Raw genomic sequence first — 25,256 nt, forward strand, 5'->3', positions numbered from 1 at the left:
ATCGATCGAGTAATCATCAATTATTCGCTGTTGGGAGCAGAAAAATTGAGATATCTCGATAAGAAAAATATGTAGCCCAATTTAGCTTTCAGATTCGTGTTCCTGAGCTCAAAATACATGAGGAAAGTGTCGTCACTAAATCAATTTTAAAAAATAAAAATTTTTGGTCAAAAATCAACATGGTTTAAAAAATTGTCTTGTATGATATTTTCATGTATTTTGATATTAGGAATTCGAATCCGCGAGCCAAATTGATCTATCTATGAAATTGATCGAATTATCGTTAATTTTTTACTTTTCGGAGCAGGAAAATTGAGATATTTCGATCGACGACAGTTGTAGTTTGATGTAGTCGACGAGTTCGCTTTTTTGGGATCAGAATATACTGGGATAAAATCTTTTAAACAATTCCGAAGCACATTCAATGTTTGACTTGGAAAATTCGTAGTTTTTTTCATTCTCCTAATTCAGTTTCTATTTTGTAGAAATGGTAATTTTAGAATCATTATCAGTCCCCAAATTATCCGCAGCTGACGAGGTGTGTGCGTAACGCCACATGATGTGGATGATAAAAACGTGTACGCTAATCGTACAACTCGCTCGAGGTCGACTCGTCTTTTTTCCTCCACATTAATTTATCAATACGTTTCACCCAACAAACCACGCGCTTCGTACGTCGACCGTATCTACCCATACAGTATAAGTATAGTTGTGGCTTTCCCGCTATCATACATATACCTAACACCCAAAAAAAATTTCCGGCGTTGTGCCGCTCAAGTAGATGAATCTCCATTTCGTTTTTCATCCATATTAGTTCCTGTTTCAGAAACATCGCGATTTCGATACTTGGAACCGTAAATTATCGGTTCGTTCAGCTTTTCGGGATAGCGATGATCTATGAAATTTTCAATCGACGTCAAAACATTTTTGTCACCCGATAATATCCGAAACGTGTATCGAGCCCGACAAGTCTGAATAATTTCAACCCGTCCATTTCACGTCATGCCCTAGATATACAGACGCGGTATCTAAAAGCCATTGCATTTTGCACCTGCTGCGGTAATTATCGAAGTGCGATATTATTGAGGACGACGGTAAGGGGGCGGCGGGGGGAGATGTAGATGCGAATGAAGGGACTTGCATTGAAATGGATCAAAATATTACAGCTGAGGTTATACCTATATTCTCAGGCGTCTACACACGGACGCGCGTATAGGTGTACCTGCGCGCATCTACAGGTGTTGGTGGAGTGGTGCAAAACTATACTTTTGCACTTTTCCGCATATATACAGATAGTACGTGGCACGTATACCCTGCACATTCACCGCACGTTGGAGATGAATTATACATCTGAAAGTTTTGCAGCCTACGGAGTACGCGGTGCGGCGGTATACGGCGTGGCGTAGCGCGCGGGTGTCTAGAGTAGGCCTCGCGGGAAGTTGAAGAGGGGAAACTATTGATTTTGTCGGCCCTTTGCCCTACATACCGAACTTCCGTCTCTCTCCCTCATTTCGTTCTCTCTCTCTCTCTCTCGCCCTCTCTTTTTCTCTTTCTCTTTCTCTCTCTAGTCTCGCTGCTCTTCACTCCCGCTCGTTCTTCCTACCCCCTCGTTTTTCCTCTCGCCATCCAACGGGCTCCCACTCCTCTGCGTTATTCTCATCGTCGTTGTGTCGTCGCGGCATCGTTCTCTAGACTCTCGCTGTGCCACTCTCTCTCGCTTCCATGGACATTATGAATCTAGTCCCTCGCTACTTCGCATCGCCGCACTCGCTACCATTATCTCGCTCTCAGCTGCTACTGCTGCCGCTGCTGCTTGCCTTTTACGCTTCCATTTCACCCATTTTCATCCGTTTCATTCGAGATAGGCTGGTTTGTATATATGTATATATGGGTACGGTTACTCCGGCTATAACTTAATTTCTTTTCGTTCTCATATTTCCCTCTTGTAATATAGGCTCACTTATTACAAACTCTCATTTTTCATTTTCTACACAATTCCACCTACCGGAATTTCTTTTTCTCCCTACCTCAGGCTGCTGCTAAGGCTGCGGTGAAATTAACCAACTTTTTGCCGAACTCCAGCTGATCGTGCCGGATATTAATTCTCCAACTATGTTTACACGTATGTTATAAATCTACGTCACACATTTATATCGTACCCAGCGTATTTATACGGTCGGCACGTTATACACTCGCTGTGGTAATCCTAAACCGGTGCAACGGACCAAGTCTGAGATATACACTATATGTAGGTACATCTCTCCGAATACGTATATATATATATATACATACTAGAGATCAGCTGAGCTATTAAAAGACCCAGATTCCCGCGCTCCATGCCCGACATGCGCCGAGGGAAAACTCTAGCGTCATGCTCTGCACGAAAATTGTGATTCATTCCCAGGTGAAAAATTGAAAGTAATATTACGCGCTTTTGCTTTTTCTTTTTTAGCGATCTCTCTCTCTCTTTTTTTTTTTCAATTTTAATTTGTATGAATAAATTGCAACCCGTCCAAGACGGTGGGGCAGGGCTTTGAAAATTCAATTGGAGAGAAACATCAGAGACGTTTGTTTGACGAGTAGTAATTGAATTCCTACCTACACGTATACCCGCCAACGGGAACGACCCTTTTAGTTGTTCTCGACGGTGCCTGGCGCCTCACACTTTACGCCTTTACGCTTCGCACCTCGCGGTCATTCAATCGCTGAACGTTCGCTCCGCGGCACCCTATAACCTCGACGCCGCCGACGCCCTTTGTGCGATGGCTCAGGCGCGTACAGAGGGTGTGTATTGTGCGCCGCCCGCATCCGAACCTATAGAAATTCTATTGATTCCAAATCGATTCGGTTACCTTCGCGACGTTAACAATATCGTTATTTCACCTTTTGCCCGACCGAAATTAAGGAGATCTCGACTACCGGCGAGCCTTACCGCAGCCAAGTTCTCTGGGTCCAGGCCAAAGGTCTTAAAAATAAGAAGGCGAACGGGGAATACAAGGCCAACGGCGCGAGGGTTCGGGACTCCCACAGAGTCTCGACGCTCTTCAGAAGTACGTAAGGACCGTACGCGTATGTAGCTCGTTCCAAAATAGAGCGCACCCATCGACGGTTGACGCCGTTTCCTCGCGTGCTCGTCTTCGTTCGAAAGTAAAAATTATTGAATTTCCAAAGCTATACCAATCAGCGCTCACAAAAGGGATTCCCCCGCGGTATCGTACTCTCAAGTGCGGTCTCGATATAATTTTACGTCGAGAAAACGCACTTGGTCATGGCGTTTTCAGATTTGACGAGACGGCGGAACGTACGGAGAGATAGGAGGAATTCAAATATAAAGAAGCACGGAGATTAAAAACTCGACTTCGCGTGATATTGGGGAGTCCGTGTACGCGTGTACGTATATATAGAACACGAAAACGTGGGAGCCGCGAGTGAGGAGATGAACGTAAATAGAATACCTGACTAGATGTTACATACGTTATGCAACTGTAACTACGTAGGTATATAATACACGGAGACGTTGTACATGAGTACATGTGCCTCTGGCATATCAGCCACGATCTACACAACACATCCCATAGTAAAATCTACATACCGAGATACACGAGACCTTCGTACGCTTTCATCCGACCAGTCCGTAAACACAGACCCTCCACGGAGCTCCGTGGCAGACTCGCTTTCAGTTTCAATATCCGTTGTATTTCACTTTCTACGCATAATCTGTATCGCATTACGCGTTGTTATCTTTCTCCTTTTTTCCTCCACTGTTTTCCACGCGCTGATTTCGATTTATATTCGCAATATCTATATATATATATATATACACCATTTTCTTCTGTTCATCCGCGTTTAATTTGTTCTCGTATATTCGCGCTATTGTGGGTGTGGATTGTGAAAAATTGAATTAAATTCCACACCTGCCGTATAAAAGCACGACAGGAACCGGGGGCCACCTGCGGCGACGTGGCCGAAGGTATGCCATTCGTAGTCGGTTGCATTCAAGGCAGGTCCCCTGACTCGATGGAACCACCGGTGTAGAACTTACAAAGTTTCACTTCACGTATACACGTATGTATACCAGCGGCATATGTGCAATACCATAATATCTTTTCTGTAGAGAAATATACGTGTGCGGCTTTACCACCTACATTCGCACAGTTCGACGAGCACGTGCACTCCATAGAATCTGTAGAACGATAGAAACGCATCCTCCTCTCCTTTACCTCTCCTCCGCAAACCTGGATCGTGCGGCTCACGTGGGCGTGCGTGTCTACCGTATAACTCTGTACATGCACGATGCATAATGTCTACCCGACATGCTATGCGACTGTATCGTACATGTGTGGCGTCGGTGCACTGAGTCTACCGTGGTGTAGGTATATAAGCATTGTACGTCCGACACCCATGGCCACGCACTCAGACGCTGAAAATTGAAAACGTACACGACGCAGCTGCAACGTATATAACGTAACGTAGTTTGTATCCGTCTCACTTCCGGCTAATCCCTCCGGCATGGAGGAAAATCTAGCTACTTTTGTTCACTCGTATACGTCGTACAACGAGATGCAATATGTACGATGTGGTTGATATCCGAATAGCCGAATAGCCAGTGACATTCTGCGACGGACATATTTCCTTTTTCTCTTCCAAGACCCTATCGCCGAGCGATGCCTTTTTACTCGCGAGAAATGACCATTTGAACGTATTTCTACGTCATAGCGTGACTTGTAACCGATCAGATGAGGACCCGAGTTTCGTATTCGTGGTTATTTTACTGTACGTATCACGAGAATCCCAGCAGTAGCAATTTTCCTGCAGAGAGAAGCGCGGTTTTCATAGGAGGAGAGTTGGAATTGTTCGATATCGGCGGTGCTGGTGCAGGCGTGAGATACACCGCTGCACGTGTCGTCTCGACTTTCGAGACCTTGGCAATCTTCCATTGCACATCTTTCCCCCCTTTGCCACTTACTTCTCACCTACCGCTACGCGACCTTCCGCAAAGCGAACGTTTATCACCTGCAGTTTGCACGTATTGTTCTGAAATTCAATCATCTGTGATGAGTTGTTAGGCTTTGTCGCCTCTTTATTGTGATAGCGACAGTCTAATTTGCCACAGTATTTCACGAATCGACGACAAAAACTTCGCATTGCCGATCCAATAAGGCGGATTCCGCCGATTCTCCTCCGTTCTATTTTCATTTCTCGTTTTATTCCGGTCCTTCGTTTCCCCGGAAAACTACCGTACAGCGATCCTTACGGAATGCGCTGGGGTTTATGGGGCTGTCCGCGAATCTCGATGATAATTCGGTGAAGGATTCATTTTCCCGACAGACATTTCCGGAGGGGCAGGGGAGGGGAGGCCTTTTATCTCCTCAGCCCTCGCTGCTCCACCTATACATCGACGGTTCCGCGAGCAACGTCGATCTCGAGACCGAATTTAAACTCCACGGGCTTCGCTCTCCCTCGAATCTGAGCTAACGACGGGGTAGCCAGGGACAGCGAGGAACCTCCGCGCCCCCGCCGCCCCGCCTTCGCGTACCTCAGCGTCCTTTGCGAGGGATTTGAATGGGCGCTCTCCTCTCGCCTCTCGTCCTCTCGTCCTCTTTCTCCCTTTGGCCCTCAGCCCTCGACCCGCAGTGTCGCCGTTCGTTGCCAGGCAACAACGAACCAGACTTACACCAGCCTACCAATCCATACTCCGGGGCCGTAGGGACGACACCCGCACTTTTACGCGAATATGGAAATACTCGAGCGACGAACGAATCGGAACCAGTTTGTTCGTACGATCGGTTGCGCCAGTCGCGAGTCACGGGTCCGAAAAATCCGTGGAAACTTTGATTCGGACCTCGAAACAAATCGCCAATTTTTTAGCGACGTGTTTTTTGGGTTCGTTTTCGAACATCGATCGTTATGAGGCGCTCCGTTGCCTTCTTCCCGCTCGAATCCTTCGCTACTCGATCGTTCCTTCTCATCGCAGTTTCGAGGAGGATGGATGGTAGCATAGATATATTGAACTAGATCGGACAAGTTGCTGGCAAATCGTAGTGTCGCGACATGAATGTAGTCGGCGCGCTCGGCGAAAATATCTTTTTTGAGGATTTCGCTTCAGGACGCTGTTTTACCTACAGAACGACCTGATACGCTATAAGTCACATGATTTCGCAAATTATTTTCTAGACCGATCGATATAATAATTCGACGTAGATGTTCAACTTGACCGACAGATATGTGACCGAGAAAGATTAGCCATGTTATACACGGTATCCATAAATTTTTAACGTTAGATACAGGCTATGATGCAAATAACCTGTAAAACCTGAGGATTCTTTTGGAAAATGTGTGGAACAAAAGTTGCAGAATCATGAAAGGAAAATTCAATAACACATGATAATACATCTATGATAATACCATAGATATATCGAACCTAATTTAGTTGAAAAATTTTGGGAAATTTTTTAATGCTTGATCTTCACTTTCATCATAGATATTTATCTATCTTTCTATTCTTTTATATATCAACCTCAAGAGTTGAAAGTTCGTTAATATTTAGATTCAAAGGTCGCTCGAAAACATCTTAAGTACTTTACCTTGGAGGATAAAAAATTTTAAGTGACTTTTAAAAATCAAAGTATCTACTGGATATTTGTGGTATCTTTATCGTTTATAACATAGAATGCAATAGACGATTGAGAAAAGAAACCGAAAAAAATTTAATTCTGCACGATTTTGTAAATTGTGTTAAAATCTTGAGTGACCCCTAAAAATCATCTGTTTGAGCTGATCTTCGGAGGAGGCTCTCAAAACATGTGTGATACATTTCTATAGGAGACGCAGGAAGAGAAATATCAGTTTTTTTTTGGGGCAACCCTAATCCATTTATGATAGGCTTATCGATTCGTAATCGAGAAAAAATATGTCTGAAAATTTCAGCCATTAAACCCAGAAATACGATATAAGTTGAAAAAGCACATTTTCCAGTAATTATTTCATCACAGATATATTATTGATCTAAGTTTTCTCTCTTCTAAAACGTTGTACTAGAATAATGTAAAAGAGTTCACCAGACCCCCAGTATAAAAATTATAAAAATATCTGCATCCTCTCGAAGATACCTCATATTTCAAGGGTATACAGCTTATTGTTAGTAGTAACATAGATATATTGAACACATCTATGACGGTAGTGGAACATAATACACGGCCCATGAGAAGGTTCTGTTCAGTATACCTATATATGTTTCTACATAGATACTATATCTATGGTTTTAACGTCCGGACAAGGTTTCTATTTCTATCATTCAATAGGTGATACAAATGAGCGCCCCTGCGAGAGACAAATCTGTGAACCATCAAGAGTGAACCCCCTTATCAATCGAAATCACCGCACTACATCTGTGACCTTAATGACAGTTGCTCAATGAAATCGGTGACCAAAATTACAAGTTCTTTCCTCTACAATTATGTACTTGAAAAACTGACAATAAGATGATCTTTCGAAAGCGCGAACTCACAAATTGCAACGGAATTATAAATGGCTTAAACTACTAACGTTCACTACTATTCACAACGAGACAACGATGGGAATTCATAATTCAGACATCAGATGCATTAGAACTACTGTCGCACTATATTTGTGGTGGAAGGAAAAGAACCAATACAAGCAGTATATTTTTTTAAATATATTTATTTATTAATAGGGGGCAGCGTCGCCGGCCCGCCATCTACCAATATTACTAACGGTAGTAATAGTGGTAGATGGCGGGCGCCCGATTTCCCCCCCGGCGGCGGCGGTTCCGACGATTCTTGCGCGGCCGCGCTGGTCCGCCGGGGTCCGCTGCCTGCACCGGCTGGGCCGCCTCCGCCGCCTCCGCCGCCTCCGCCGCCTCCGCCGCCTGGCTCGCCTCCTCCTCCGGGGCCGCGTTCGCGGCGGGCTGCGGCGGCTGCAGCTGCTGCTGCCGTTGCAGCTGGGCCACCGCAGCCCTCAGCGCCACCAACTCCCGCATTACATCCTCCTGTGAATGATAATGATTATAAGCTATAATTTGATGTAGAGATAGCACGAATTCATGATTGAAGTGTTGATTTGGATTCGGTATGAAACTATAATGTCTGTGTGAACATTGAAGATCTGTTACGTACGTTTTGCCGTGCCGGCTCCCGGGACGGGCCGGGGGGGGCCGCCACCCCGCCCGCCGCCTCCGCATAAGAACGGGGCGACTCATCTCTCTTTGTTTCTTTATCTTTGGAAACAATAAAATATCACATTAGTGCAAAAATTATTTATTTGGAAGGTATACAGTGCGTGTAGTATATGCAGAATATATGGGGAATTCCACGCAAACTCGACAAGCCTCCGTCCCTCACCATTTCTGTTCCGATCCATCCTTTTTTTTGACATTCAATTAACCCAGGATAGGTGGAAAAAAAAATTATTTATGATTTTTCGAACGCCCGAATTCCGTCACCGGCTTTTAAGAAACAAAAAAATGTTGCACGCGACTATATTTTCGAAAAATTATAAATAATTTTTTTTTTCACCTATCCTGGGTTAATTGAATGTCAAAAAAAAGGATGGATCGGAACAGAAATGGTGAGGGACGGAGGCTTGTCCAGTTTGCGTGGAATTCCCGTCCTGAATATATTTATGACGCTACCAAGCCACCATAATGGCGGAAGACAGTTCACAACATATTTTACACGATAATCTGTGTCATTATCGGTTGAATTTCGTACAATATGTTTTCATCAATAGAGCAGAAAAATTATCCCATTAAAGTAACCCATTAGAAAATTTCAGAAAATGAATTGCAAATACGAGCACCGATTTTACAATCTTTCAACTATCCCGGTTAGGATTTACGTGTGTTTTATTTCTGTATTTATATCCCAAATAAGACTTTAAATATGATCACACTGTATTTCTGACCGTCACATGTTACATATCTGGTGTAATAACGAGAATTTAAGTCGGATGTGTGGCAAACAAAATGTAAGTTAAATAAGCACTACTTACCAGCCATGTCGATCGTTTTTGAAAAACTGATGAAATTGGTTGTTTGATGCATTGCGTCGGCGGCGTGATCCGATCAGCGTAGTGCTACCACTATGCAGCGCCAATCACGGCCGATTTCAATTCTGTGCATGCGCGAGCTTTACCGCGTTCCTGCTTTACGGAATCGCGACCGCATCTTTCTCATTTGGAAAGAAGGGATGAAGAATTCACATATTCAATATAGCTTTTCAAAAATTTATGTCGCAGTTTTTTCATATGCTACGCTGGACATTACACTGCGCCATTTGTAAATTTATGCATATTTACTGCAAATCTTGATTCCCCGTTATTGATGTGTGTAGTACGTACATCCGTCCTCACCATGGTGAGAATTCAATTTTGTTTGTGACTTACGTCTATTTAATTGTAACGAATTAGCTACTGTTCAGTCTTTCATTGATATCGCGGAGCCTGTGCTTGTCCAGTGCAAAATAGACCGAACAAAAAATCCACGAGTGAGAAAGTGAAAACGTCATGACGACCCTCACCAGCGATGTGTGTTTTTATAAAAACTGCACATCGACCCGAGATAAAGAGGGCATAACGCTATTCTGCTTCCCGAATACCAAGGATCCGAGATACGTAAACTGGGTCCGGAATGCAGGTAGGTACCCATAAATTTATTCTATTTCTGGTATACAATCTGCAAACGTACAGAACGGATTGCATATCGTTATAATTGAACCACGACAGTTATCACTTCGAGTACCACTCGTGCAGCGGTAAATCGTCACTATTTTCTACATATTCCACGTTTTCATCAAAGATGAGCTAGCGTTGCAAGAAACAAGTGCCCCCTAACATTCATTTATCCCTTCGTCGATCGTTGTGAACAACGTTGTGAAAATCATAGGAGTCGGCTTGTGAGTGAGATCTCTTGGATTTGTATTTACTGTGCAAAAAATGTCGAAGCTGGTCAAGAATATGAAAGAAACATCAATACGTGAGGTCCAATGATTCTAAGATTCTGCCGTAGTAGTCGGCTCCTGGTAATAATAGTCCAGTCGAATTAAGCAGAAAATGACGTCTCTATTAATGTGGAAGAACATAGGCTGGTCGATTTATTTAAATCTCATTTGGACCAGTAGAAAGCTACTCTAAAAAGTCTAACATTTTTTTCAAGCGGATTTGGCCGCAAAAAATTCTGAAAAAATGAAAAACCCATATTTTGCAATATAACTTTTTTTCGGTAAGTAAGTCGGTAAAAGTGTATGTGAAAAAGTTGTTCGTCGTGAAAAGATCTACATTATGAGCCCAATTTAGAAATTCTATAAAAATTAGTTTACTTGTGAATTGCAAGCAGACACGGAAAAAAAATTTCCCGATTTTTTCGAATAACTTGATGAATAATCAACTTGTGGTATTGTAATTGATGGAGCAGTAACTTCAATCCCTTTCCCAGAGAATAGTCGAAGATTCGCTCACCTAGTTTCATAGTTGAGCAACAATACGCGACGAGGCAAAATCCGCGGATTGCCCATACTTTCGCACGAACGATGGTCACATGGTGCCACAAAATCGTGAAGGTAGTCTTCCATGAGTACTTTCTAGATACAGAAAAAAAAAAAATTTCATTCACAAAAACCGACTTTATCCGCGATTTTATAATTTTTGCTCATAAACAAATAGGGATATCTCTGACAATTTAATCCAAATTCGAATGGATCTCAACAGATTCTTATTGCTCTTTCTTCACTGAGTATTAAAAAAAAAAAAACCTGAGTTTGTTAATTAGAACCGCAGATAACAGTATCTTAGAGTTTGGCTAATATTTATTGCTGTATTTGATATTAAGAAAGGAAAAAAAAAAAAAAATTTGTCAAATACTCCGAGGAATGACCATGATTTTTTTCAACATCGTGAAGGTAGTTAAAAATAATGAAAAAAATTATTGAGCAGCGTTGAACGCTTCGAGCCGTGCTCGATCGGTGAAAATGCATGGTGGGGGGTGCTGAGTCGCGTGGTGGGAGGGCCGAGCGACGCGGGCTGACCGATTACTTTGACAAATAAATATCTCCGTTAATAATTGTGGATAAGAAATTTTTTTTTAAATCTGCTTGTCTTTTTTCTAAACTTTTCGAAATTCCACTTGTATCTTCGATCCGACCTATATTAAGTCCTTTCCAAAAAAATTCATATGTATTCATTCGAAATATTGCTATAAATTATTTGAACATCATATTCAATGTAGTTTGAAAAATAAATAAACATTTTCACTTTTTCATTAACAATTTACGTAGTCAAAAAGTTAAAAACTCAAATTAATCATATAAAAAAAGTTTTTTTCCCGAATATTTTCATTGATCCATTTTTTATCATCGAAAGCTACATGAGAATGATTGTTTTTAATTGTGATCTCGCGTTGTTTGAAAAATTGTTATAAACAAATGCGTTGTTAACGAGATAAATGAAAATTTTGTTTTGGAAACCAAATCTGTGATGCAAACGATGATTTGTGAAAGAAAAATCGTTCCTTGAAAAAATTTATTTACAATTTAAAAACGGATTTGGTGATTAACAATTTCTTCATACTATTTATAAATAATATTAAAGAACCGTTTTTTTTTAAGTCATGATTCGCCTTGATCTTCGATATTTGGCAAAAAAAAGTTTGTTTCATTTAATTTATCATTGTTTATTTAACAAATAATTTGTTATAATTGAATAAATTTTGAATTTATACTTTTTTCATTGTTTTACTAAACAAAAAAAAAACTGTATTTTTTAATATTTATTTCCCAATTTTGTTATTAAATTACTTGGGTACTCTACCATTTATCTTTGGTGAGAAATTAGTCTTCAATGGCAATAACAATACTTTCGCGATAAAATTCATTTAGGTATGTAAAAAATATCTTTCCATATTGCATAGGACGTGAAAAAGAGGCTACGCAATATGTCAGCCTGAAACACCACCGACTGTGCTCGCTCCATTTTTCATCGGACGGCTTCCTGACACCAAAGCGAGACAAGTTGACTAGGCGAGCAATTCCAATCGACTATCGTGACGCAGAGATCCATAGCGAAATGGAGAGTTTCGATAATAGTCGAGTTGTGAGGACTTACGGTATCACCCCACAGATACCTCTAGCTGATCTGGTGCCGGATAATTATTATCCGTATGGGTCTTCCCGAGCTGCAAGTCCGACGGCTTCGAGCGCTCATTCTAACGAAGATGAAACTGAGCGCCTACGATCCGAAAATGAGAGGTTGCGCAGCATCATTCGAAAAATGGAAGGACGAATGAGTCAACTTGCCACCAGCACTTCAAACCCCCACCAATCGCAACTAAAAGTTTCGGGTGATCCGGTGGATTCGAACGAGCCAAGGCCCTCCACTTCCATCGACATCAGCGGGGTGAAGTCTGAAGTCAGTCGCACGATGATTGACATGCAGTTGCGCCCCGAAAACACCACCAAGGCCTTCCCTGAGAATCAGCGAGATCTCGCCATGAAGATGCACTATTATTCCGCATCGGGGTACGAGAAGTTGCGTCAAATGGGACTGAAGTTGCCAGCGGAGAGGACGGTTCGCAGATGGATTGCAGAAACCGAAATCAACGTGGGGTTCTGTGAGCACGTATTCACAGCGTTGAAGCAGGCCATGCTAGACATCCCTCCCGAACAGAGGTGTTGTGCGCTAAAGTGGGATGAAATGTCCCTGATGGAACGGGAGGAGTATGACGTGAAGACCGACGTCATCGAAGGCTTTGAAGACCTTGGACCTCTGGGTAGAACTGAGCGACGCGCTAATCACGCCTTCGTGCTCTGCTTGAACGGACTGCATGCGGGCAACCAATGGCGAACGATGTTGGCGTATTTTCTGCCATGCAACAACGTGTCGGGCTCAGACATTGTTCGTTTGGTGAGGCAATGCATCGGCAAAATCAATGACGCCGGAGCTGACCTCAAGATGACAGTCTGTGACCAGGGAACGAGTAACGGCAGAGCTTATTCCGAATTGGGAGTAAGCGAAGACCGGCCTTACTTCTTTCACGGAGGGAAAAAAATCATCGCGCTCTTCGACTTTCCGCACGCGGTAAAAAACGTTCTAGGATTGTTCCGTAAGTGGGGTAAGATCACTGCAGCAGATAAGGTTGCTGTTTATTCGGATTTCACTAATACATTCCGTAGCGATCTTGGATGCGCAACGTCTAATCTTTTAGGTCATATCACGGAAGCTCACATGTGGCCTAACGCTTTCGAACGGATGAATGTCTCCCGAGCTTTTCAGGTTTTCAGCAAGCGGTTCGCTTCTGCGATGGAATTGGCGCGTCATTCGGAAGCTGTGAAATCGGAAACGATTCCTGACTCCGCGAGATTTTGCCGAAGTATGGACAAAATCATAGATGCTTGCAACAGTTCGAGCATCTTCAATGAGAACCCCGCAAAGAGACCTCTAAGCGAAGAGAACCCACAGGTGGAGGAAGTCCTTGTAGATTTTCTATCTTGGGCGCCGCACATGAAAGTGTGCGCTAAGGGTAGATGGAAGCGACCGGTATCATTCGTAGGAATAGTACAAACAGTTCGCGGTATCCTTATGCTCTATCGCCAGCTGCGAGAGCAGTTCCCAGGATACAAGTTATGTACAGCATTATGTAACCAAGATTCGGTGGAACAACTCTTTTCCAGATTCCGAGGACGTGGTGGCTTCAATCCAAACCCAACGTGCAGAATGTTCCGACTCACCGCACGTCACTTGGTATCGGTCCGCAACATTATTTCCTCGAAGCGGGGTAATGTCATCTGCGCTGACCTGCCATACTTGGCTGTTGCAATTCCGACCGAAGAACCGCAGCTCGCCGGTGATCTTACGGATCGGCAATACGAAGCCGGTGTAAGTGCCGTCGAATTCTTCGAAGATGGGGAATTTGCACCAGTTGTTGACGACGAAAACGACGAACCTCTCGATGCACGGAGCGAAAGCGACAGTGACAGCGACGTTGAGGACGATGACGACCTCGACTTGGCGACGCAGTTACGCATGTTCCAACCCACCGCAGCTCCTGTAAGACCAGGATCGTACGAGGCTAACGCTATAGCCTTCTTCGCCGGCTATACGGTAAACAAGTTGTCCAAGGTGCACCCTTGTGACCGCTGTCGAGATATGATGGCCAAAAAGGTATCCGATACGGTCAATTCTAATGAAAGGTATACGGTATGCCGAGAATACGTAAGTGACGACACGTACCTAGTTACGTCGTTAAAAAGACCAACTGACAGGTATTATAAGATTGTGGAAGCTCAGCTTCAGTCTTTTCTTCCAGTGTTCATCCAGCACAAGCACGAGGGTGGCATACTGAGGAAGCTCGTTGTTCACGCAATCGATGCAACGACCAAAATTGACCCGCAGTGGTTCGACGAGTCTGATCCGTGCAACAGCCATAGGATCTTCGCCGTGCGGTTCATGTTGAGGGTGAAACTTCAACGTTATTGCCAGCTCGACAACCGGGCTGCCAAATCGAAGAGCCAAGAGAAGCGTCGTGCAGCTGCGGCGAAACGAAATGCTCTCAAGCCAGCCAGGAAGATGCGAAACATCCTCCATACCTAAGGTTGACACGTACACTTGGCACTTTTGTCGAGTACACGTAGCCGATGGCAGTACGTACATGTGATACAGATACTTGTTACGTAATTCAAATAACTCTGTTGATTACAGCTTGTTCAGACGAACATGTCTCATCGTGATCAGCATTGACGTTTTTGATATTCCCGTTGCAAATGATAAAATATTGACGAGCGGAGTAAATATTTTCACACAATATTACCATAACATTACTTGGAGAACCATGATGAATAGAAAGTGCCTCCGGGTTTTCTAGATGTTTTGAGATGAATGTGTTCCAAAAAAGTATCGTGGAGTCGCCATTTTTTTGCAATTGATTATGTGATGTCGGTATATTATTAATATGAACGTATTGATATATTATTATTATGACATGATTATATATTAATACCAACATATTAATATCTTACTATTGTCACACAATTATATGTGAAAAGGGAACGTTGGATTCATAGCCGTCCCGATCCTACCGAGAGTTCAGGGTGAGCTGCTCGTGCGGTTATATTGCAGGGATTAATACCCATGTGTAAAACAGAGCTGTGAATTCGGCAGAAGTTCTTGAGCGACTCCGCGGTATGAAAAAGTCGGTCGACTTACACTTTCCTAATAAGAAAGCATTTAGTGTGATAATGATCCGTTTGGAGCAATCCAAATGTGAGCTCCCTGTAGTATGGCTATTCTGTTAGGAATAGTTCTCCCTGTTCTCTCAGGTAGGATTGGGACATTGTTGACCGACGCACGTTCATCTCATGTTCTTGTGATCGGTTTATTAGACCGTTCACTGTAACAATGGCTCTCGGTATTTTGTTGGTCTGCCGTCATCTTGCAACTCGAAGACTTTTCGCACGTCGAAAGCGAAAAGACGGGGGAAGACCGGGAAAAGTGGACTCCATTTTACTCCGGTCTCCTCCATGAAATTTGTGATACAATTGTTCATGTTTTTTTCCTTCGAATTAGTATACAGATTGTGCGTGCAATCGATTCGTGTTTGCCTTTGATCTGGCGATACTTATAAAGTGTCAGACAATCGTAAATGTGTATCGAGTGTAGCGTACCGCTTACTATCCAATCTAGGATTCAATGGGATACAGAGTGCTTCGATGGATGCAAATCCCAGTCTGACGGCAGAACTTCGTTTCCTAATATCGATACAATGATTATGAAACATGCGATTATTACTAATTCAAAATTGCGACTTTCAGATTCGGCAAACTGGCGTTCATCGTCCCTGCCGGACGAAATCGATGGACCCTATTGTATTATACCTACAAATAGAATCTCTTATTAATCGAAATATCACTCATTGTCTGTATTTATATTTTAGGATTCGTGGCTTCAATAAAATAATTTTGGATTTTAAAATTGATTTGTGGCCTTTTTGTATCCAACTCCGACTTAATTTCTATCATTAAATGTGCCCTGAATTCTACTTTGACCTTCAATCGCTTTCAAACCTTTAGACTTCTCAAAGAATGATGGATACCTTTTGCTAGGGCCATATTCAATTCCCTACAAAAATATGTCTGGGATCTATGCGGATGCGGAATCCGTCCCACGCGAGTTCGGCTCGCATTTTTTTTTAATACGCCGAACAAATCCATTAATCCACAGCTATTTTTTTATTAGATTCTGGCGGTTGAATTGTTATTAAAAACGAAAACAGCGCGAACACTACCTAGATTTATGCAACGCTAGGAAATATTATAGAAATATGATGGAAATACCATAGAAATACCATAAAAGAGATACCATAAAGTACTATTTTCCCAAAGACCGTCAGCTGGCCAATTACATTAAATATTTCGCCAACATATAATCACGCATGCAGTCATATCTGTGATGATATCTGATATCAATATATCTATGATATTGATATGATCAATTGGTGCTCAAGTCATTCGAGTGGTACGAGCATCTCGTCGGATTGCTGCGCTCCATTTTGGATCGTCCGAATGGATTATATTTTATATTGCGTCACCGCGTATATGCCACGTGATATTTTCAGTCGGCGAATGAATTTGTTGATCATACCTACGTATCGGTCATGCGGTTGGCCGCCAATTTTCACGTTATCGATCAAGACCCTGTTTTACCATAAAATGCAGATGGCGCCCTAGGCTGGAGCTCTTATTTTGTAACATACTACCGTATGACTCCGACTTTTCGCAACTTGTCCGATCTAGTTCAATATATCTATGATGGTAGGTAGGTGGGATCGTCCGGAATTAGGTCGACGATCGACGGCATCGCAACTCCCCCGTTCGTACTTTCGTTCGTTCGTTCGTTTGTTAGTTCTTTTCCTTCGTTCGTTCCCTCGACTACACGGATCTGTGTATGTATATACACGTATATCGGCCACCGTTCACTCCCGCGTTTGCGATGCGATGCGATGCGACGAGAACGCCGAAATGAGGTCGGTAGGGCACTTCGGTATATCAGCCTATATATATTTATGTATTGTCGTGGATACACCCTAATATATATATATACGCGCCCTATTATATCCGTTGAGGCATGGTCGTAACGTAAGCGTACACATATATATCCCTTCGCACGACGTCACGAAGGATACCATGGCAGATACCGATCGTTTTTAACATCCTCCACCCTTTCCTGCGAATTAAGATCCCCCAGAGAGAAGCGAGCATCCCATATCCATGTATTGGAAATCGACCAAATCTCGCGTCGACTTACGTGTATTATACCCGATTTCTGCGTGCACCGGAATATCTAAGAGTGCTGAACTTGGTGCGAGCTTTTATTTTAATATCGTTCCATTGAATTATCATACCCGCATAACGGGGGGTAGGGGTAAGTGCCATTAATATTGCGCGTGAATATCACGTCTCGATAATAGAGGTGAAAGATGTAAATGAGAAAAAGGTGGAGCGGCAGAACCACGTTCTTCGGTTTTTCTTACCGTCGCTATTCCGTTCCCGCGAGTTTAGCGAATGGGGCAGTTCTTGATATACTGGAGTTCGTTAAAAATTCCCCGGGCTCGCCCGCTAACTCGCGAATATATTAGGGCGGCACCCGTGACTTCCACCGGGCGAGCCTACCACGGATCGTAACTCAGGTACCCAACCCCCTGACCCCAGCGCTTCGCTGACCGCCCTCTATCGAAATCATTTTTCAACGTACGATTTCGTACACACCGGGCGAAATCATCCGCGCATTCCTTATCGCTGCACCTTTCATAATTCTTCTGTTTTTTTTTTTTTTTTTTTTTGCTCGTTTTATCTGATATGCAAATGATCTAGAATCGCGTATATAATGTTACATATTGTCAGAAGAAATGTAGACGAGCGTGTGGTATAAGAGGGTGAATTTCGTCGTCGGTGTGCGTACAACGACGATACATATATTTCCACATATTCGTAAAACGAAGGGAGCCCGCAGCAGGGAGCGGTAGCTCGACTATCCACATACCGCGCCTAAAGGGGTAGTTAAAGGGGATATCGCGCTATTCTCACCGCTAATGCCCTCGCCGTTGGACGACACGCCCCTCTCCGTACTCGCGCTCGTCCTCGTCCTCGTCCTTGCAACAATATTATTCTTCGCGAAGGACACGCAAGCTCGAGGGATTTCCTGGCTACTCCGGCAACCCTCCTCGCAGAGCGCCATCGACCTCCGCTACTCTCTTCTCGCTCTCCGTTCGCCGCTTTTCCCCGCTACTCCGTATACGAGGAGAGGTATAGCTATGCGCGAGTATACGTACGTACGTACGTCCGTGTGTGTGTGTGTGCGTGTGTGTGGGTATATTACATACGCCGATGTACCGATACGCCAACCCTCCCTGTACTTCGACGGGGGATAACAGCACCAGTAGCTGATGCCAGCAACGGTCGTCGCTGGCTTGATTAAAGCCAATCTCCTCTCTTTTATCGGGCAACGCCCTGCAGCCGTTCCTATAACGTTCGTTCCTTCGTTCGTTCGTTCGTTCGTTCGTTCATTCGTTCGCTAGCTAGCTAGCTAGCCGACCCGCAAGCTCTGCACCACACGGCCTGCTATTTTTAGGCTTTTCTCCAGCAAAAATCGATCTCATATACACTGCCTATGATATTGCATTCCACGCTCTTATATTGCATAGATACTGGAGGTAAAGAGAGTACGATGTTATCTCATATCGTAACAATTTTTTATCCGTTACTTTTTTCTTTCATTGGAGAAACGGGTATGATAAAAAAATTTCCGTTCTCAGGTACACCTCGCCAACGTTAAAGGACCGGCAAAAAAAGAGATTATAACACGTGGTAGTCTTTCGTCAAAAGATTTTTTCGTCATTCGAATCCTTGTCACCTTTAATTCGCGATCGCGTTGATGATATAAATTTTTTGCTCATTAAGTCTATCTCTCATCGTCCACATATATCATACCACGATGTACCGGATTCTTTTGCGAAGTACACACACGTTACAGAGTGTATATCTCGTGCGCGTATAAATAATGATCAATATTTCCGGTGACCGCGTGAATAATCGACTCGCGAACGCGACGCTTTTATAATTTTTTTTTTTTTGTCGATGTGAAAAATGTGGCCTATTTTCGCACATGGAGCTGTACACAACTCGCCTTCGTTCGTACAGCGATTCGAACTCGCGATCCGCACCTACGAGTTCGGTATTTCGAATTGTATATCGTACACCGGAGAAGATTCATGGGATCCAATCGGTTTTCACCGAGTTCAAGTTTTCATCGTAGTGTGAAGAAAATTCCAGACATTCGTACGTACGTTATACGAGCCATCCGTAAAGCGGTCGAAGAAGGTAGACACCGCGATGGGCGTGATCGGCGGGCGGTAAGAGATATACGTATACGTGTGCACGTAGGTATATCGGGTACGTCGGTGTGGGTGGGGAGGGTACCTGGTTAGATGCCTATATCGACCCCTGCGGCCAAGAGACGTGAACACGCGAACATAGCGGACATGCGAACATGCGAACACGTGCACGCGACCCGTCCGAACGCCGGAAAGTTATTGTCTAATTATCCCGGAGGCTCTAGCGTTCGTAACGACGGACGCACCGGCTGCGCGTTGGTGGGAGGTGGCCAGACGATTCGTCGGAATATACAATAGTTGTGTGGTACAGGTAAAACCCCGATTCATAAATCAGGCTGCAGGTCCTGCGAGTTGACGCGCCTATGGTTCCACGCGTCTGGATCAAAAACCTCCCCCCGCTCCCTTCTTTCGTCTGAGCCGGAGCTCCCCTTATTTTCTATCGGATGACGTTTGATTGGAAAAACACTTGAAAGTTGGGTATTTTTTGCCCGTATATGCACAAATAGCCCTACCGCTGGACCGCGTGTATACGGTTCGAGCGAGACGTGAACGTTTATGACCCAGACTTTGACTTTGAATAAGAATCTCAGGCGGCGCGATATATATAATCGTTTGGATATACAATAACCTCGCGAGTCGAGTAAATCTTTTATCAGACAGGGTGACCGACGTTAGACCTTGGAACGGATCGAACGTCGAACACCGCGGAGCGTGTGAAATTTTGGGTAGCTTTTTTTTCATATTGTTTAAATATTTCTTTTTGGCGAAACAAGGTTTTCAAAACAAACGGCATTTGCGGCCTCTCCAGATCTTTTGTAATCGAAAAGCTCTTTTTCTAACGGAGCGTTGTATATAGAAACAAAAATAAATTTATGCACGCTGTGGTTGTCATGCAAAAGGGTATAATGAGAGTAACGAAAATTTTTCTCCACCCGCATCGAGTCCCGTTCAATCATTGTAATTCCTCGGAAGCGCATTACCTATATATATCCCTTCATCAACTCACGCGCCATAAAGTTGGAGAAATCGAAGAGGGCCTCCAATTGCTCGTGAGGCAAGTTTTCCCGGCCTATACGCCGCGGAGCTCGAGGGTCGGAACTTTGTTCTATCAGCTTGAATGGCCCATATTAACGTTCCGGACGGTTAAAGGGGTCCATATCCGATCTCGAGCATCCAACGGCAGCGAAAGTTTTGTCCCCTTCTCCGAGATGCGCCTCTCCCCAACTTTCAAATTCGGTATAAAATACACCGAGAATTTTCTTCGGTCACAGACCCCCTCCGGGCTCTAAACCAGTCAAGGTGGGCTGGAAGAATCGTCGGAAAAATCACCCCTCCTTTTTGAAAATATAACTTACGAAAGATGTTCTCTTGTACCAACCGAATGAATTTCACCCCACAATCAAGGCTGTGCAATATACATAATGCCGCCCTCGCGCATCGATGGATTTATAGCCTCGTGTACGTATAAATAATCGCAACGATCATCGCGTAAAATTTTATTGCGTCGGATCTACGCGGACGGGGGATGAGGAAAAAAAAAAAAAAGTTCTGCATTCCTGCAGCGATTTTCTCCACAGTTGGACACACACACGGCTCGGTCAAAGGAGATACAGAGAGAGAGAGAATCCTGTGACGGGGCGAAAGGGATTTGTCAACGCCTATAATGGCGCCCGCATCAACGTGGCTTTACACGTTGCCATCTACGTACGTACGTATATATTGACACCTGTCAACTGTCGAATCGCGAATGTGTTCTCGTTGAACGTCATCTCTCATTGGAATTTAACCCTGGCGATATCATTATCAATTCATCTCTCCGTTCGTTAATATGCTCGGCTCTACTGTAAACGAGATAGTTTACGGGTTATACGCGCCACTATGGATTCCATGCGGGTTTATTGACACGAGATTTAGACGTATCAACTACTCGTTATCACGGTATAATTACCTGTCCGCGATATCCGCTTTCCGCTGTCGTTAGCGCCGAGCCGATAACCCTCGCAAATCGTGGCAGCCCCAGCGTTATAGTCAAAAGCCTTAGCCGATGTACAAGACTCGTGTTGTACGTGTAGATTGTTGGCAAAGTCTTCGTCGTTGATCTCCGCGCGCACACTTTCAAGTGCCTAAATTAAAGACGATTAGATTAAGCGACCTAGTTTTTCGGACGTCGACTCTTACTGTGCCTTATACATAGAGTGGATAGAAAATTAGTATATTGTGTTTCACTTTATTCGTACCGCCATCTTAACTCCGAAACAGATCAATTGTATAGCATACTGTACGTATATCACGTGCTTGTCCCCGCGATCATATTCTCGAGATATACCTATGCAGAGGGGTGAGTCGGTTTGTGCCGACGTACCTACGGTACGCGGAAACGCGTGTCGAGTGGCTGGTTGTATATTTTTGTTCATGTGAAATTGGAAATAAGTATAATGATAATTAAGCACGACGCTTAATTATTGCGCCGTTTAATGGCAGCAACAACCGCGCCGGCAGACTCCGAAGTCGGGTTCGTGAGCCGGGGTCAAGTTATCAAACGAACTAAATTGGCCCTTGAAGGAATTCGTTCCCTCGACAAATCTCTCTTTTTTTTCCATTCGATATTGCGATCGGGATCTGATGTCAAGAATCTCCGATTGAAAAACAAAATAAAGTAGAAGGGGTTAAAAAATTCTTGGATCTCTGTTAAAACTCTTGGTTTTGACCAGCTTTTTTTCGGACAGGTAAATGTCCGTGGAACGGAGATCACTCGCGGCGTAAATTTCGAACGAATCGGAGGCGCGCGGTTCTGTAATTTGCGGGAGCGCGCCTATACGGTTGTGGGTATGTACGTAAACCATACGGCATGCCTCGGCAGAGTAGCGTTGCGACGGGACAAGGTCACCCCGTGGCCTCCAACTTCCGGTGACTCGCACTCGCACTTGTACGCTCCACTGGGACGGACGTAACCAGAATATATATGCGCTACAGGATACCGTGTCGGTGTCTTGAACTTCCCATATCGCCCCCGTTGTTGCGCGTACACGTAAACCTGATGACGACGCCGATGATACGACAGGCGATGACTTTGCTGTCGCTCCTCAAAGTCAGATAACGTTCCTGGCTCAAGTACAGTCAGAGCTGATTACTCCGCGAGGTCGTTGCAGGTTTCTTCTTTTTTTTTTCTTTTTTTTTTTTCCCTCTTTTTATTGCCCGGTATTCAGCGTTATCATCTCACAGTTGGATATACATAGAGCGTAGATGTTGCAGAGGTGGGAAAAAAAGATAATCGAAAAATAGTTTTTGTAGCGTTTTATTGGTCTGTAGGGTAATAAAATTGAGGATGTTTAAAAGATCGTCCTTGCGGCGTTAGCGCGATAACATTCTTCCGACCTTGCGAAATGTGTATACACGCGGGGCGGAGCGATTAATCGCGGCATCTGCGAGTCCGCGTTGCACGGCGGTGTTTGGATTATGCATGTGCAACATTTCTATGATCCGGAATGCAACGAAATAGGTAAGAAAAAAAAAAACATAAAAGAAGGGGGGAAAAAAAGAAGCGCGTGCGCGTCTGTGTTTAGATTGCAATATAACTCTCGCGGTGTTGTAAATCCACGTTGACACGCGGTTGCCTCTGCAGCAACATCATCAGCCGTGTCGGCATATATATAGCTGTTATTAACGGTATTTGTGTTCCTCGTAGCAACTCGCGGGTGCTCAAACATTCCATATTTTCTACCGCTATAACACCGCGTGCAGCGAAATGAAACGCCGGTAATTCGAGAAACATTACTTATAATCATGCGCGAGCGCGAGCTAGGCGCGGAGGAGTTGCACCACCGCTCCGGGTCCGGCACGCTGCACTACGAATACTTCCTTTGTCCAACTTTGTACCAGTCTAGGTGTTACTGCAATCGCGCTTTTACCGCCGTTATACTGCCCGCTGCTGTTTCACGCCAGCGAAACCAATTTGCTTTATGCCGACGACGCGCGTTTCGTATACGCCGCGAACTCCATGTGGGGGATACATAAATATAATCCGCGATATTAAATACAGACCTTTACGATTCGCCGTAATTTTTTCAATCGATTATTCATATGTGCTGGAAGAGAGAAAAAGAAAAAAAATTAGAGGATTACGGGGGATGTTTCGGGATAAATTTAACTCCGCTTGACTTAATGGGGAAAATAATGCAGCTAAAGGTTCGAGCCCCACCTTCGAGATAAGCGAAGGATTATTCCATGTCCACTGCAGTGTTCCGACCGCGAGTCCCGGGTCTCCTCGGGTCTACAGGTCCCACCTAGCGCCGCTCCGTAATCAAGTAATTAATCTAAAAGGCCCGGCGCACCGGCCCCTCTCGCAACGTCTCGCCAGCTATACCTACCTACTCCGCTCGCTCCTCGAGAACCCGGTCCACCGTGTGGGGATAAGATCTCTGCACTCATGTGTAGGAATTTCGGTCCCCGCGACACTGAGAATATCAAAAATGCCGCCGGTACACTAATATACTCGAGGATAAGAAAATCATTTTACGAGAAATCGTTAAACGGCCCGTACGAGCTGTTCGTATATTTTTTAAACATGGAGCGAAACTTTTTCTTTTCTTGACTACTTTCAACTACACGACATCGAATCGGGGATCGGGGAGAATAATGACGGATAAAATGACATTTCTTCGTTCTTTTTTCTCGATCCATTTCGATCAAAAGATCATTCTTCTCGTTCGATACCGTAGATTTACAAAATAACTGTAAACCCTGCTCGGAAATGGTCAGTCGTACGAGGTTGGGTACAATTGTTAGTTCTGGGCGCATAGCGCGTACAACGTGTCACGGGCAAGTACTTCCTTAAAAATAAAATAGAGCGTGACGTGTACCTATACACGCGTATATAGCGTATGTATATACCTATGCACGTGCGGATGGATAATAACCGCCGGTCCGTAAACATAGACGGCCATGTACGGTTGCACAGCTATTAAGTTTCTACGGTATGTATAATAGGTACAGTACATGTGAATTGCCGAAATATGGCTGTCCGGTAAACACAGTCGTCGTCACATACTTGTACGTACAAGGTATATGCGGGTATTTAAACACGTCATCGCACCTCCCTGTTCACGCGTATGATCTTTGTGAGTACATACGTGTATACGTTACACGGTCGCAGGATATATTTTGCATGAATCCTATTCACGTGTAGTAAACGTGCGCGTGTGTCGCTCCCTTCAAGGCCGAGGTACGAGGACCTTTTGGCCTTGACGAATCGCCAGAGCTTTGCCTGCCGCGATGTTGCACATCGGTAGAAAGACCGAGTCGTCGTGTATATACCTACTTCGAAAGATGACGAGGGAAAAAATGGCAGAGGTAGTAAAATCCCGAGACACGTATATCGCGCACCGTCCCTTATACATATATGTATACCGACGCGAGAATACATAATGCACCTGTTAATTCGCGAGAGCGCTATCTTTGTCCGAACCGAAAAAATCTGTATCGAATGTTTTTTAATTCGTTCGGTCTCATTATTTGTTATTGGCAAATACTCTTGAATGTTTAACCTCTCCCGGGTCTCCCTGCAATTCTTTTTTCAACAAACTGATGCAATTCACGATCCAAAAATATAGTTACGAAAACATGACGACCCGTGTTATATATATACAAATGACCGATTCTTTTCTTACACGATTCATGCGTTCGCGTATAGGTGTGTACTTATACCAGTCAATTTTTTTATACCAAGGTAAAATTAAACTGGTTAAACTTGTTTACAAAAAATTTGCCAAATATCAAGTTATACTTTCATATTTTCATATATTCTATCTCGGTTTCAATTTTTTACGATTGTTTTTTTTTGTTTCTTTATCTGACATCCGCAGAT

General features: G+C 43.9%; 2 protein-coding genes across 4 annotated transcripts in view; one reads left to right on the forward strand and one right to left on the reverse strand.

The window, feature by feature from the left end:
- The window catches only part of LOC105684167 (probable JmjC domain-containing histone demethylation protein 2C), a 175,132-nt gene that overhangs the window by 14,898 nt on the left and 134,978 nt on the right, over positions 1-25,256 (forward strand). The window lies entirely within an intron of this gene.
- LOC125500570 (translation initiation factor IF-2-like) lies at positions 7,665-9,068 on the reverse strand. Its single transcript, XM_048653661.1, has 3 exons — positions 9,010-9,068; positions 8,136-8,236; positions 7,665-8,008 (listed from the first exon to the last, which is right to left on the reverse strand). Exons 1-3 carry the CDS (start codon positions 9,059-9,061, stop codon positions 7,730-7,732), a joined length of 432 nt encoding a protein of 143 aa, XP_048509618.1. The 5' UTR covers positions 9,062-9,068; the 3' UTR covers positions 7,665-7,729.

Source organism: Athalia rosae, chromosome 1 (genome assembly GCF_917208135.1).
Source record: "Athalia rosae chromosome 1, iyAthRosa1.1, whole genome shotgun sequence".
Classification (NCBI taxonomy): domain Eukaryota; kingdom Metazoa; phylum Arthropoda; class Insecta; order Hymenoptera; family Athaliidae; genus Athalia; species Athalia rosae.

Bases quoted from the DNA above. Each gene is read 5' to 3' on its own strand.
- LOC125500570 (XM_048653661.1), bottom strand. From the start codon at position 9,061: ATGCATCAAACAACCAATTTCATCAGTTTTTCAAAAACGATCGACATG. The intron at 8,237-9,009 runs GTAAGTAGTGCT...TTGTTTCCAAAG, and splicing joins AAAAACGATCGACATGGCTG to ATAAAGAAACAAAGAGAGAT. The intron at 8,009-8,135 runs GTACGTAACAGA...TATCATTCACAG, and splicing joins GGGAGCCGGCACGGCAAAAC to GAGGATGTAATGCGGGAGTT.